The sequence below is a fragment of the Alosa sapidissima genome, chromosome 17 (assembly GCF_018492685.1).
Source record: "Alosa sapidissima isolate fAloSap1 chromosome 17, fAloSap1.pri, whole genome shotgun sequence".
Classification (NCBI taxonomy): domain Eukaryota; kingdom Metazoa; phylum Chordata; class Actinopteri; order Clupeiformes; family Clupeidae; genus Alosa; species Alosa sapidissima.
The window spans coordinates 449896-466035 of NC_055973.1; the positions used below are offsets into that span (position 1 = coordinate 449896).

The window sequence follows — 16140 nt, forward strand, 5'->3', positions numbered from 1 at the left end:
ATAAGGCAAACCAACACTACTTGTTGTAATCAACAAAAGTACAGTTATTGTACAATGCTGTAGTACTATTGTGCGATTTGAAATGGGTCGTCAGTGACAAACTACACTAATATTGGCATTGTTATGCCAAACACCGGACACTGTAACTGGATTTAACGTTTTGATAATAGCCTGACAAGAAGGGGAAATAAGGAAAGCTAACCGAACATGAACGCTGTATCGTGAAATGGCCACCGATGAGAAATTTCAATGTCATCTTAGACCAAGCTACCACTGACAACTTTAGAGCAATATAGCGATTTCAAAACGTGATATTAAGAGTTAATCAAAATGAATTCATGATGTACAAGTTAACTAATACCCTACTACGATTTTGTTATCAATTCACACCTCACGTTGACAGAATACAGCGAGCTGGCTGATGTTATCGTAAATTAATTAACGTTACAATGATGGCTGCCACTGAGGATATGAGATGCTAACGTTAATCACAAAACAATAAAGGCAAAGATACATTTTTGTGAGTATGAGTTGCTGAACCTGTAACGCTAAACTGCTAAATTACTCTACAGTGGGTCCCTGTTAAGTTTGGACGGGTTCCTTCATGAATCACGCACCCCATTTTCTCAGAAGAAATGGCACAAACTGCAGTTGACACAAACAACCACAAGGTGTCACTTGGGTGCCACTACTATTTTTGATGCGACTGACTTACTGCTTCCATGATGCAGCGGGGGCACGGGAACTTAAATTGATCACGGTAGTTTAAGCTTACACTTGACAAAACATTCTAATATGAAAATGTAGATGCAATTGTTGTAAAATGGTGCAGCTCCTTTAAGAAAGCACCGTGTGCAGGGATGGAGAGAGAGAAAGCGAGAGGGGATAGGCCTATGTGTGTTAGAACTTAGCGTGTGGAAAAAGTACATGCTGCTGAGACTGGAGCGAGTCATATTCAAAATAATGCAAAAAAAATCAATTATCCTCATTCATAGCAACCAAAGCATGCCTGCTTGCCGACGTTCAAAACGAAAAATATATCAAAGCACCTTTTGCGTTTGAATGTAGCACGAAAAAATGTTTAAACAGCTGGACAAATGATTTAGCTAATTGATTATATAACCTGTACACCAGCAATTGTTGAACATTTACCTGTACAAGTACATTGACAGTAGCCCAGCCTAACAGCATGTTGTAGGCCTACTGTAGAAATTTCACTTAAATTGCAACCGCAACATGCCTGCTTGCCAACGTTCAAACGACAACGAAAAAGATAATAAAACAACAAGAGGGTTGAGTCTGAATGACACTGAGTTTTTAGACACTGAGTTTTTGTAGTTAAATATTTTCGTATAAAAAAATGGTCATTCTTCAATCTCCTTCACTGACGCCTATGGAAAAGGCTTAACGTCCCAAAACAACGATCAATGATCATCAAATTTCTCTCTCACATTGCTCCTCATAACCATCTATAAAAAAGTGTTTTTTCTTTTCTTTTTGAGCACATCCGAATCCCAGGACATAACGCACTGGACCTTATAATAGGCTCGAGATATAATTCCAAAGGGGGCAGATAGGGGCCACTGCACTTAAAACTTAAAAAAGATGAAGCTTTCCGAACTTTGAAATTGCGATCAGTGACTGGCATCGGGTGAACGAAGCTTTTCGAAGTTGAACAGGCTATTAAAAACTATTTGCGCACCTCCATGTCACAGGAGAGACTGGGCTCTCCCTTCTATGAAAAAGACGCTAGGCTACCTGCAAACTGGCCTATGATTTCATTGCTGAGTTTGCGGCAAAGCAAGAAAATGTTTTTTTTCCTGAGTCAGGATATGGCGAGTCAGTGTCATTTATTTGTCCAATGGTAGGTAGCCTATAGATACAGACCAGTACATCTTATCAATAGTTTGAATGTCGTGTGTGTTTCTGCTCATTGACAAATACCGTTCAGCACAATGATTCATGCCCAATTAATTCCCCCTGTTAAAGTGTTCGCCTTTGTTACACTATTTGGTTTCGTGATGTAGCCTATGATAAACACCATATGGCCAAATATGTGACTCAGCTAATGTTATAGGCTATACAATTGAATTTCCCCTCTTAAAGGCAAGCTGGTGTAGCTTATTAGACTAGGCTACTATTAAAATACACCGACGGTAGCCTTGGCTATGTGTAAAGTAAGCTATCGCATGATTTCATGCACGTAAGTGAAAAGGGCCTTGCATCTGTCAAGTTCGCACAGGGCCTCGCATCCCCTTGCGACGGCCCTGCAGCTCCTCCTGAGACAGCGAGGAAAAAGTTAAAATACGAAATGAAGAAGAAATGGGAATTACATTTCATGTGAAAATCATCCTACCCTTATTAGACGTTCTCTGCGGTAAACTACAGTGTTGTCCTTGTAGGAAGCGTCTATTGTCTTTCCAACCCACTTTAGATTAACTTCCAACAAAGTTACGTCTCGCTGCATCGATGCGCCATCTGGTGGACAAACTACTACGTAACGCCAATACTGGAAATGCAGCCAAATGATGATGAATATTTGGTTTTCCTTTAATCCTACTGAATTTGTAATTATGTTCTAATTGCCAATACCGATAGTATGTGCGTGCCTGTGTGTGCGTGTGTATATGTGTGTGTGCGTGTGTATATGTGTTTGTGTGAGTGTGCATGTGTGTGTTTCTGTCTGTGTGTGTATGTGTGCGTGCATACAGTGTGTGTGTGTTTGTGTGTGTCTGTGTATGTGGATGCGTGTGTCTGTGCCTGTGGATGTGAGTGTGTGTGCATGCATGTGTGTGTGTGTATATGTGTGCATGTGCATGTGTGTTGATGTATGTGTGTTTGCGAGAAAGAGTGCGTGTGAGACAATATCCTCTTACAGCAACCCTTCGCTCAACACCACCATTTACAGGCCAATAAGTGTACAGTCACTAAATGTACACATAACTTAATTTTTTTAGACCCCCCCATGGATGAAATTCTACGAAACTTGGCATACCCCCAGAGAATGTCAGGTTAATTATACACATAAAATTTGGTGCAGTTCTGAACATCTTAACTGAAGATAGGAGCGATTAAAGCAGAATGATATTGTATTTTCATTGGGGGGGGGGGTGCAAATCACAAATGAGTGATTATGGGCTAGGTTGATGTGGGCCCTTGAGACCAACTTAGTATAAAAATGTCTTCATCCTGCCACGGTTCAGGTAGTTATTTAGGAAAAAATGCATTTTCTGGGTTTCGGGGGGGTTAGTGCGGTGGGTGGGAGTGGCGAAAGGTAAAAGGTACACTATGCAAGATTTTCACCTTAATATAACCTCTACGAAGCCAATTTGATGGTAAACAAACTTGTAATTGGGAAATCGTTCACCTACCATAGCCATACAACATAGCCGTAGCGAGTCACTGACGAGAAAACCAGCAATGCAATTTCAAGAATTGTCGACCTGAAGACATCTCGTGACAATCATGAAACATTACCTTGTCAGTAGATAGCTCTTTGGAGATGGTTTTTGCCAGTTAGTCCTTCGCCTCCACAACAAAAGCATTTCCATTGTGCACAGGGGGAACAAGCCACAAGAAGTAGGAATTGATGTAATTTGGGTTACATCAACGATACTTTTGCATAATGCATCAAACCATGAAGTTAAAATGTAATAGCATTATTTGTGTACTGACCAAAATGCTATCTGCATGTAAAAAAGTGTACACCTTACAGTGGCATTATCAATAAAGTATCTTTCTATCTATCTATCTATATATCTATCTATCTATTTATCTATCTATCTATCTATCTATCAATCTATCTATCTGGCAACAGGAAAATAGTGCTTTCAACCTATAAGAATTGAATCTAACCTAATAGCCGGGCCTGAATAATGGCATCAAGCAACCTCTCATTGCTAGTTTACACTGGCGCAATGATCATTATTCCACCAGGCACACGAGTTGTTATCAAATGAAATTTGCACATCCACAAGCATGCCGATGAAAAAACTAGGTGTGGTCAGACACATAATCACAAATTGCATATATTTGAGTATTATTTTACATGCAAGCACTTCATTTTGTTATTGACATAGGCAGAACTGTACTGTACAGTGTATTGAATTGCTTGTTTAAAGCAAATTTATTTTACTTACATTTTATGCGTATGATGGTGTCTTCTTTATAATATAAGTTTTTCTAAAATTAGTATTGAAATATATTGAATTATAACCCATGTATCGTATATGTATCGTATCACCAAATTCTTGTCAATAAAAAGCCCTAGTGCTCATGCTTGCAAGCAGATTCCTTTTGCATAGATGCGTTTACTTGTCCTTCTGGTAGTACTGCTCCATGGTTCATGTGCTACTGGCTCTTTTTTTATTACTTTATTGCAATTGTTTATCCACATGTACGGCACAAACTTCACTTACTTCACCTATTATATTGCATTTTTTTTGTTATTACATCTAAGGCAACAGAAAAGTGACAAAGACAGAAAAAAATAATATACATATATACACACATATACACATACCTACACATGCATATAGAGGGCACGACAGACAAAAAAAAGAAGGGTAGAGGAAAAGAAGTATTTATGGGGGGGGGGGGGGGTATTTAAGACTTCAAGTTTACAAATGTCCTGTGTACCCGTGTGGAGTTGTATTTGTTATTGGGTATTTATGGGGGTGGGGGGGGGGGGTATGTTTAAGCCTACAAACATATACATGTCCTATGTGGAATATTACATATTATATATATATAACTGGAGAGTGTGATTAAGTCCCCCCATCCATACAAATGAATGGCGGAGGCTAGGATAGTAAATCCGGCCAATTCATAGTCAGCGCCGTATTGAACACTGGGGCTCGGATCCAGCGGCAGTCGGCTCTGACCATGCGCCAAGTTCCAAAGCTAGAAATGACGCATGGACCAACGTCAATTTTTATTGGACATTCTGTAAAAAAAGAGTCGTCCTCCAGTTCAGAGGGTTCAGTTCAGTTTTGCTTGCCACATCATCAAGAAGAAGAAAAAGTTGCTGATTCACTTGGTGCCACACCCAACCGGGTCTGTGTAGACACTAATTACATTCAGATTGCATGCAGGTTCAAACACACCTGGCTCCACACAAAACAAAGGAGATCACCGAGAGCCTTTCGTGCGACTAGTCCATTGTACAAATTTCCCGCCATTTTAAAAAATCTCAAAAGTTAAACTATTCTATCTCCTCCTAGACCGTTGTTCCAATTCCCACGGAATTCGGTACATGTCATCTACAGACAAAGCCTATTGGCTTTTTCCAATTTTTAATTCGTCACTCCATTTGAAAGTCAATCAATCAACTTTTAGGACATGGCCTATAATCATTCTATTACCTTTATTGTATCTTGTAAAAGTTGAGTCCTATTCAAACTTCGTACACATAATCAACATGACATTCTTTGGCGGCACACTGAATTTCATGAAATTCTGTCTATAGAGAGCGCTATATTAGTGTGTTAACCATAATAGGCACAGACAGTACATTTTTACCATAGGTCCCAATCAATGCATGATCTCACAAAACAGAAATGACCCATTTACATTTTTGCTCATATCTCCAGAACCCTATGGAATTTGTGATAAATTCTTCTTTCCATTTGTTCCTTCAGATCTCCTGCATACAACAAACTCAGCCACACCCATTTCCATCCTTCACATTTCCCCACCATTTTCTGAAAATTTAAAAGTGAAACTAATCTATCTCCAATTCCTACGCAATTCAGTACACATCATCTTCAGACCAAGCTGAATAGGTTTTTGATTCGTCACTTCGTCTGAAAGTTACACATCAATCCAGTTTTGGGACATGGCCTATAATGTTTCTATTACCTATATCGTATCTTGTAAAGGTCCAATCCTTTTCAAACTTGGTACACATAATAAATACTACATCTTCTGGATGCACACCAAATTTCAAACAATTCAGTCAATAGGGGGTGCTACAGCCCACACCTTCATTCTACTAAAGCGCACTTCTTGCCACTGCTTGGACCCCGACAATCACCGCTTGCGGTTATGTTTTGTTATTATTTCACTTAGATAAATGCCATAATTGCAGTTTGTAACCGTATAGTAAACAGATTTTTAATGTAGTAATAGGGACAGGGACTGTTTATAGGGACAGGTCCCAGACTCTTTATGCAAAGCTGATTAGGCATCCATTGTGTTTTTGCCTTACATAGTTCAACACCTTTAGTGTGGGCTAAGCAGATTACTGCACAGTATATCATTGTCTTTCTACCTTTAGTAATTTTCATCACCTTTTTTCTGGGGGCCAAGCAGCTGTGAATGCACTCATTGTGTTACTGCCTTCTCTTACTGGGGGCCAGCAGTGTTTCTACTGCAGTGTTTCTACTCTTCTGTTTTGTTAATAAAATGCGTATGATGACGAGGTGTCCCAATTTAAAGAAGTAATCCTTTATGGACAAGGCAGAGGCAGAGCTCCACGGCGCCCAGCGGAGTGGAGGTTCCTCCACCGAGTCCATTAATTCTGTATATTGGGACACCATGAAGGCCGCCATTTCACTTATTCTCCAGTTGGAACTGTGTACACTGTGGGTAGCTTGTTTAGGGTTAATTCCATTGTTGTGAAGCCTGCTTCCAGGTTAAACCTTTGTTTACTCTGGTTGTTATATACTGTACATAGATACCATTAAAAACAGCATTGATATGGAATGGTGATTAACTTTTTTATCACTTCATAGTCACCCTACCAGCCAATCAGAAAATATTATTTCTTCTGGGTGATAAATCATAACACCATAATGACATGTGCTATCAATATAATCACTTTCTTACATACTTTACTTGAGACAAGCTGCAAACGTTGGTGGGAAATTATTACGTTGGCAGGATTATTACGCTTAAAATGTGCAGATTTTTATTACATTGGTGGGAAGTTATTATGTTGGTGGGTGTTACAATGCATTCAAGTTAACTTTGCAAAGTTAGTGTTATAGCCTACTTATCACAACGTTGTCAATCGCAAAATGCGAATTTATTCTAACGTCTCTCTATGGAACTACCTGTAGCTTAATTTGTGGGGGACGAAGAGAAAGCACCTTTTTGAAAAATTAGCCAGTATAGTGGAGAAATAACTTTTAAGAACTAATCTGTAGCCTAGGGTAGGCTTCTGCAAAAAACAATGTTGTTGGCGATTTAAACTATCTAGCGGACGTTTTTAAAAAGGCTAAGTAATAGAGGCTTAGACTATGGCCCACGTTTTGGTTCATAAATTAATTTGCCCTACTTCCAACTCTTGACTGCACTGTAGCCAATTGACTGCTTGACAGGTTATTTATATTTTTCTGTACAATAAACAAATGTACAATAAACAAAAAACTTTATGCAGCAGAATTACGCAGTTGGATTGGACACATTTTGGAGAGAGAATGAGAATGTACGCACGCAAGAATCTGTTGGCTATTTGTGGCAGGTTACCAGCAAACAATGTTTACCTAATGCATTAATTCAAGACCTCAAGTGTTTTCTAAACAACAAAAACAGAAAGGATGCAGCAGGCAGTAAATGTAGAAGAGTCATTTCCAATGGAAGAACAAAACGCTGAATGAAGCCCAAAGCTTGATGTTAAAGCACACACACACATAACGATAAAATAAAAGTAAACAAAAGATAAATTTAGCAAAGGTGACAAAATTAATAGGCTGTTGTTAGTGAAAGTAGGCCTACTAGGCGAATCTGAAATTGTGAATATTAACAATGTTGCCTATCTCATGAATGTTGCACCCTGGTTAGAGACCAACTCAAAAGTAAAGTAACAATAACAAGTAACACTTTACTTTCCAAAATGACTAACGAGTAAAGTAATTTCATCACAATTAAAGAAGTAACGAGTAACTTGTAACGCATTACTTTTTGAGTACCGACCCCAATACTGTACAAAATATTGAAAGCGCAATAGCTTAAAAACACTAACAGAAAACAGTGATTAAGGCATATATGTCAAGAGGAAAGATGTTTTGGCTCCCTACAGGATTCGTGGTAGGCTGTTTCGTTGCTCTGATTGGTTAACTCCAATTGTGTGCAGAGGCATTTTTTCCCCTGTATCGGTCAAAACACACCCCATAATCACATCCCAATGATGCAGTATCAGACTCACATCCTGAATAGAATTGAGTATGGCTATGTCAGGTTAGTCAACCAGTTTTTAATGCACATTTTTAAGGTAATTGGTTTGATTTTAAATACATGCTGAATAATGTTTTGCCAATGGTGTGTGCAAGGGAAACCACATTGCCAATGAAAATATTGCCAAATAGAATGGGATAGATTAACAAAGGCTTGCGAGTGCAGGATAACTCATTATTCTTTTTATTCTACTATACTTTTACCACTTCTAATTATCTTCTTTAGGCAGAGTAGAAACATAAACAAATCAGACCAATCAAATGATTAAATAAGACATACTTACAATATGTTAAAAACTACAGTACAAATGGAGACATCCAGGCAAAATGCATGTTAATAAGATATATCCTTTATCATAGATTTTAACTAAGATTATGCTAAAATCACAATATCTAAATCCCCTTTACTTTAAAAGGAGCATTGCTGCAAAGTATTGCTGAAGTTAGAATATGTACTTCTCGATATTTTAGGCGGTCATTGGCATTAACATTGCCTTCCTAATTTGTTAATTTGTGTTGGTATAATCCAATCAAAATCATGTTGTCATGGTTCTTTGCAGGTTGTCTTCTGGTTTTCCTTCCCTGTAGAACAAAGACAAACAAATCACATTTTATTTGTTTCTATTGGTCAAATATTCACAATATAACAGTACATTTATTCTTCACATTTGTAACTGCTCAGAACAGAAAATGTCCGGTTGTTAGCTTTGGGGAAGCTATGTTTTTAAAGTAATAAAGATTATATTTTTGGAGCAAATGCAGTGTACAGACCACCAGTCTTCCACAGCTTTAGGGAAGTGTCACCAACTCCATGTGCACATGTGGGTAAAATTATGCACTGCTGATCTTTATTTATTTATACAGTCGAAACCAGAAGTTTACATACCCTTAGCATACACATGCTAAAGTTGAGCTCAATGCAAATCAAACCAGTTAATAGGCTAACTGAAATAAAACCATGTCAATCTCTAGGTAAGGTGAAGAGTATGTGATGATATGGGGTTATTTTAATTCCAAAGGCCAAGGGAACTTTAAGATAAAGAAAGGGAGCTGAGCACAGTGATCACTTGCAGTCTTTCATTTCAGTACAAACACTTGACTAGCATTTTGACACTAGTCAGACAGTAGATAGACTAGACAGTCAACAATGATCAGAGATGAGACACTTTATATTGAGACAGATCATTGGAGCAATTTCAGATCTCAGCTAGATTGGCTAAGGTGTAACTAGTCTCATCACTGTGTCGTTAGGTCACTCCCCCCAACACCAGAACATGATCAAGAGTGAAGGCTAACACAATTTGCACAAAGACACATTTGCACAAAGACTTTTCCAGTGTATTCAATACAATACAACCGGCACTACTGAGGGGGAGGCTAGAAGGAGCTGGAGTCGACTGTCATCTTGCTGCTTGGATCATCAACTACCTCACCAACAGACCACAGTACGTGAGGCTGCGTGGCTGTGAGTCAGATATGGTGGTGGTCTGTAGCACGGGGGCCCCACAAGGCACAGTGCTCTCCCCTTTTCTCTTTTCCCTGTATACCTCAGACTTTCAACACGACACAGATAGCACCCTAAGATAAGTGAATCTAAATTAGCTAAGTACCAAAAATTACCAAAAATTAAACCTCGCTAAAGGCCAAACCTGGCTTATTTCGATAAGTCTAGCTAATTTTAGTGAGAATTCCGTTCCATTAATGAAGCTAACGTGAATCCCAGCTTGGTAACTATGGGAATTTATGCCACAGAACTAACCTGCTCCATAGCAGGTTAACTTTCAAGCTAAATTAAGCTGTGTTGCAAAAAAAAACAATCAGTCGGAAAACGAGTCCAAAAAGATGGTTCCGTCAACCTGTGCTTTCGTCACCTGTAGCCTACAACTTCAAAAATAGTAGTTTGTTAGTCTAGTTAGTCTAAGTTAGTAGTTAGTCTAAGTAGGCCTAGAAATGTTTTTTCTGACAGTGTCACCAAGCATGGATTTACACATTCACTAGCTCCAAAGAATTTATGAAGATTATGCGACTTAAAATGTTTTAACTTCACATGCGTGTGGTTCTAGCAATCTTGCTACTCTGCGTCATTTATATTCGGTGGTGGTGTAACGTGCAGAGAGAGGGCATACCACCTTGCGTGTTCACAGGTTCGCTTCCCATACAAAGTATTAAGGCTTATCACCTTGATAATGGCATTTTTAGTTATACTCTTTCATGAAAGACATATGTCTACTGTTGATAAAGGGTCATACACATTTGGTAGGCTGTTCAGTGACAGTGATATGCTTTGCCAGTCTGCTATATTATATCTGATGCAAGCCAAAGGATAATTCTGTAGCCTGTAGGCCTACAGTATAGGCAGCTAATAATTAAAACTGCTTCATGTGTCGACGATTGTTCATGAATGTCAAATCAACTGTGTGCAACACAGATTAAATACTAGGCTTAAATGACACCTAGACAATAATTTGGAGTGAACTCTTTTAATCTTTTAATCTAAGAACGTAGGCTAGATAGCCGTGGCCCACTGGTTAGCACTCTGGACTTGTAACCGGAGGGTTGCCGGTTCGAGCCCCGACCAGTGGGCTGCGGCTGAAGTGCCCTTGAGCAAGGCACCTAACCCCTCACTGCTCCCCGAGCGCTGCCATTGTAGCAGGCAGCTCACTGCGCCGGGATTAGTGTGTGCTTCACCTCACTGTGTGTTCGCTGTTTGTGTTTCACTAATTCACTGATTGGGTTAAATGCAGAGACCAAATTTCCCTCACGGGATCAAAAAAGTATATATACTTATACTTAGATAGTTTTGAATATATGCCAAAGTTGTTTTTGAGTTTATACTATTTATTCATTCACTTATTTTGTTCAAGCATAGACTGTATGTGCTCAAGAGTGAAGCCAATCAAACTCGCAATTGATTTCAAACCATTAGCATTGTTGTTTTAAATGTATGCTTTCATTATTCTCCAATTTCTGTAGGCAATCTATTTTTTTCTCTCAATGTTAAATTTGATGACTTTCGATGAAAATCCTGTAGATAGGTATGGAGTGAGAATTGTCATAAAAGCAAAAAGGAGATTCACAAATGCAGATTCCACATACAAAGTCAAGCATATTTATTTTCAAATCTCGAAAATATATTTACAAAGACACGTTTATTTATATAAATTTGTTTATTTATTTGTATGTCACATTTTTATATTTGTATTTTGTATTTGGATATTTATAAATGTATGTATATGTATATATATCCTTTTATATATATTTAAATCATTTTGAGACAATTCTCACTCCATAGATAGGGGCTTGCCAAATCGAACATCTTAATAAGTCAACATTATATGATATGACCCTATTTTTACATTATAGCCTACATATGTTATAGCCTAACCCTTATCTATAGGTGACTGATGAGATTCATGTTAGCATATATTCATTGGCGACACAATTAATATTGGAGCTATTTCACTGTCGCAGACCCAGACGTGCTTGGTAGCCTAGGCTACGTAGTCATAGGCCAACATGAGACTTAAGCCGCCGTGTCGTCATGACTTAGGTTATCCTATGTTCTTACTGTTGTTATTATCTGTAGGACATATTGTCTTTGGAACACAATTGTAGGCTAGGCCTATATTTGATTTTCAGTAAGCTTATATATCAATGATAAAGCTTCTTTTGTTGTAATTATTTAGGTTTTTTTTATCTATGTAGGCTATTTCTTTAATGTTACATTATTATTTTGTTAATACATGGAATAAATCACCACAACACACGCGACTGTAGCCTATGGGCTTCTTCTGTAGCCTACCCTGCTTGCGCAGCGTGGCTAACAACGCCCCTAAAAACAAGTGTAACCGTCGGCTCCTCGAGGCTTATTACTTAAACGAAGTTACAGCAGCTATTAGGCCCGAGGTGCAGCGAAATGGCGTCATCTGGTGGTCATACAATTCACCCGCTACCTCGAAGTGCAGGAAAAGTGGATATTCAATCACGCCATCCTTCAGGTCGCAGCGAAACGTAGGCGTACTTTATGTGCTGTGTCATGCTGCCATCTAGTGGTTGTGGAATATTTAACACCCATTATAGTTCTGGGAATAGATGGGCCCTCGAATAAATGTTATGTACTAAATGTACTTTGTTACAAATTATTTGGGTAATCCATCTGATAAATTGTGTTTTTCTTTTTATACTTCGTACCTTTATAAATTGAAGTGCATCATTAAGGTTCATTTTTCAATGTCATTACTCTGACATTCGACATTAGTCGACCATAAATTTGGGCAATGGGCACATTGTAAGGGGTTGACACTTTGCATAAGATTTCTCCACATTACTTGATCCAAATTCTGTGATTTTTGCTGTATAAATGTTGTACAAATATGTAGTTTCGTATCAAAGTGGAATGGTTGTTGTCATAAGTCAGCGGCGTTAGTTTGAGCACATAATTGACATTTTGTTTACATGTGTTCAATGTAAGTCAATGGGCGCCGGTAATCGGTCAATGGCGGCGTCCAAAGAATATTTTGCCGGATAGCGAGACAGCGGTGTAAGGTGAAACTGTCAGACTTTGTCTACACGTGCAGAGCTAATGGACAGCCATTGGCTCATCCGCGTTCGATGGGCGGGGCTTGCGATAGGTCAATTGTGCAGGAAGTTGCATTTGTTTATGTTTATATTTAAAATTATTAGCAGGCACTTTTGTCCAAAACACACAGGGTTTTGTTTTAGTTTGGGGGACAGGCTGGCCCCACTTTGTTTGTTTCCAGTTTTCAGTGCCTGAGCTGCCTTTAGAGACCATATTTATTTTACAGTGTATTTACGGAATGGGCAGCTAGCAGATCGTGAGATTGCTGAATATGAAAAAAAATGGATAGGCTTGAAATCGTGTATGATTGCTGACTGTACCTGTAATGATTATACTGTGACTAGTTGCCTAAATATGCCTGAAATATGGTACATTCCTGCATGCTGTTAGTGGAATAATGAAATAGTGCTAGAGGGCATGAACATGTGGGCTCATGAACATGCCCCCAGACTGGAGCACTGGAGCTGCCTAGAGCTGACAGCTCTAGCTGTTGGCTGCAGCAACTCAAGCTAGGTAGAACCAACTGTTTTCATTTTATTTTGTACCAACAGTACTTGGTGACCCCGAGAAACAGAGATCTATGTGAAAAATAGCCGTAGTTCTCCTTTAAATAAATTGCTTCACAACAAGGGTGATTTAAATGTTATGGCATCATAGCTGAGCACAACGATCAATGCCCACATACTGATCCAAGATGGCGCCGTACTATGGTGACTTGGGGGGTATTCCATCAACCTCGCTAAAGGCCAAACCTGGCTTATTTCGATAAGTCTCGCTAATTTTAGTGAGAAGTCCGTTCCATTAATGAGGTTAACGTGAATCCCAGCTTGGTAACCATGGGAATTTATGCCACAGAACTAACCTGCTCCGTAGCAGGTTAACTTTCAAGCTAAATTAAGCTGTGTTGCAAAAAAAAACAATCAGTCGGAAAACGAGTCCAAAAAGATGGTTCCGTCAACCTGTGCTCTCGTCACCTGTAGCCTACAACTTCAAAAATAGAAGTAGGCCTATAGAAATGTTTTTTTCCGACAGTGCACCAAGCATGGATTTACACATTCACTACCTCCAAAGAATGTATGAAGATTATACGATTAAACATGTTTTAACTTCACGTGTGGTTCTAGGAATCGTGCTACTCTGTGTCACTTACGTTCGGTGGTGGTGTAACGTGCAGCGAGACGGTATAGGAAAGGAATTACATTCTTGCGTGTTCGCAGGTTCGCTTCCCATACGAAGTATTAAGGCTACATTGTTTATCACCTTGATGATGGCATTTTTAGTTATAATCTTTGATGAAAGACATATGTCTACTGCTGATAAAGGGTCATGCACATTTGGTAGGCTGTTCAGTGACATATCTGATGCAAGCCAAAGGATAATTATTCTGTAGCCTAGGCAGCGAATAATTAAAACTGCTTCATGTGTCGACGATTGTTCATGAATGTCAAATCAACTGTGTGCCACACAGATCAAAAACTAGGCATAAATTGAATTGAAAGCCATTGCATTTCAGATAATTTTATTTCAAACACTTTGGGACTTATGGGAGACAATAGGCTATTATTTTTATACTAATTTATTTTATGACCACCTACACCTAGACAATAATTTGGAGTGAACTCTTTTAATATAAGAACGTAGGCTATAGATAGTTTTGAATATATGGCAAAGTTGTTTTTGAGTTTATACTATTTATTCATTCACTCGTTTTGTTCAAGCATAGACTGTAGGCTATAGTCTATGTGTTCAAGAGTGAAGCCAATCAAACTCGCAATTGATTTCAAACCATTAGCATTGTTGTTTTAAATGTATGCTTTGATTATTCTCCAATTTCTGTAGGCAATCAATTTTTTTCTCTCTATGTTAAATTTGATGACTTTCGATGAAAATCCTGTAGATGGCGCTTGCCTTTCGAACAGAAATCATCTAGTATTGTCTTAATTTTATGACATATATCATCTTTTCGTCAATCTACTGTTTTGGTCTACTTTTCTACCTCGTGCACGAGCAGAGATGAAGCTGAACTAAACCTCGCTTGAATAAACGAGGCCAAGATGCCGCTAACTTGAGTTAATGGAACGGCTTCAGCCCCAAGTGAAAGTCTACGCTAGTTCAAGCCAGGCTATTTCTGTTAAGCGCCGCCTTCATTAGCGAGGTTGATGGAATACCCCCCAGGTGTTGCTCTGTGTTTGTTTTGTTTGTATACTGTTTTGTGTACTTCTGGAATCGTGCAATGGGCTTATTCGGTACGGCAGAGCCAAACTCTGCCGAACTCTGCCGGTCTCACAGTCCCTCGTTCTGGATTTACCACCTAATCTCCCTCGAGATGAGATGCCGGGGTCACAGACTAGCCCTGCCGAGCCTCATTCTATCCAATGTTCACTCGTTAGCAAACAAGAAGGACGAGATCACCTCCCTCATCCTCTCCCAACGGGATTTTAGAGACTTTGCTGCCATTTGCGGCGGTGTCGGTATCTACATCAACCAGAATTGGTGTACAGACACCAAAACTCTATTGTCTGGCTGCTCGCCTGATCTGGAGCATCTTCTACTCACCAAGGGAAATCTCCTTGTGATGATGTGCCGCCTCCGCAGCACATCACACTATTATTCTTTGATTATTATTATTAATGATGTATGTTATGTCAATTTCATGAATTATTATTTGGGTGTGTTCAATATGTCGGGCGCGTTCCTTTTTGCGCGAGGAATGTTGCTTAATATTTGGTCATGTGTTTTTGGGGGTGTGCTATGGTAATTTTTGATGTCACGATGTAGGCTTTTGATGTCCGCCCAGTAGGGGCGGTGTGCCCGTTTTGGGTGTTTAGACTTCACCGGTGTCAGCGGAAGCAATTAGTTAATTGGCCATTTAAACGCCGGCTTTTCTCTATGTAGGGGTTCGAAGTTTCGTGACGCGCGGTAAGGGGCTGGTGGGAGTCCTGCGGTCAGGTCTGCTTTATATAGTGCCATGTAGCCCAGCCATAAGAGACCTTAAAATATTTGTGTCTGTTAAATGTTTTGTTTGTTTTTGGTTTTACTTCACGTCGGGTGCAACCTAGTGTCGGATAGGAAGTGGACTGTATTTTTGATTATTTTTGCACGTTGTAAATAAAACACTGTGGGCCCTCTTAAACCTGCTGTCAGCCTCACAGCAACTAGCCGACCATGTTCACATCGTGGAAAACTCCAACCCAGACTCGGTTGTTCTGGTGCTTGGTGACTTCAACCACGTCTCCATGCAGAAAGCTCTCCTTAGATACAAGCCTCAGATCCACATCCCCACCAGGCTGGACAAAACATTGGACCAGTGCTACTCCTCCATACCGGAGGCATATCAGGCTCTAGTCAGAGCCCCAATTGGTGAGTCTGACCACAACACCATAT

The 16140-nt window shown here is 39.3% G+C and overlaps 1 protein-coding gene across 1 annotated transcript in view; it reads right to left on the bottom strand.

Moving 5' to 3' along the window:
- Positions 1–8177: 8177 nt before the first annotated feature.
- si:dkey-12l12.1 overlaps positions 8178–16140 on the bottom strand; it is a 72024-nt gene continuing 64061 nt past the window's right edge. Inside the window, exon 5 of the mRNA XM_042068088.1 lies at positions 8178–8759. Coding sequence (XP_041924022.1) covers positions 8676–8759 — 84 coding nt within the window. The 3' untranslated portion in view covers positions 8178–8675. The remainder of the gene's footprint in view (positions 8760–16140) is intronic.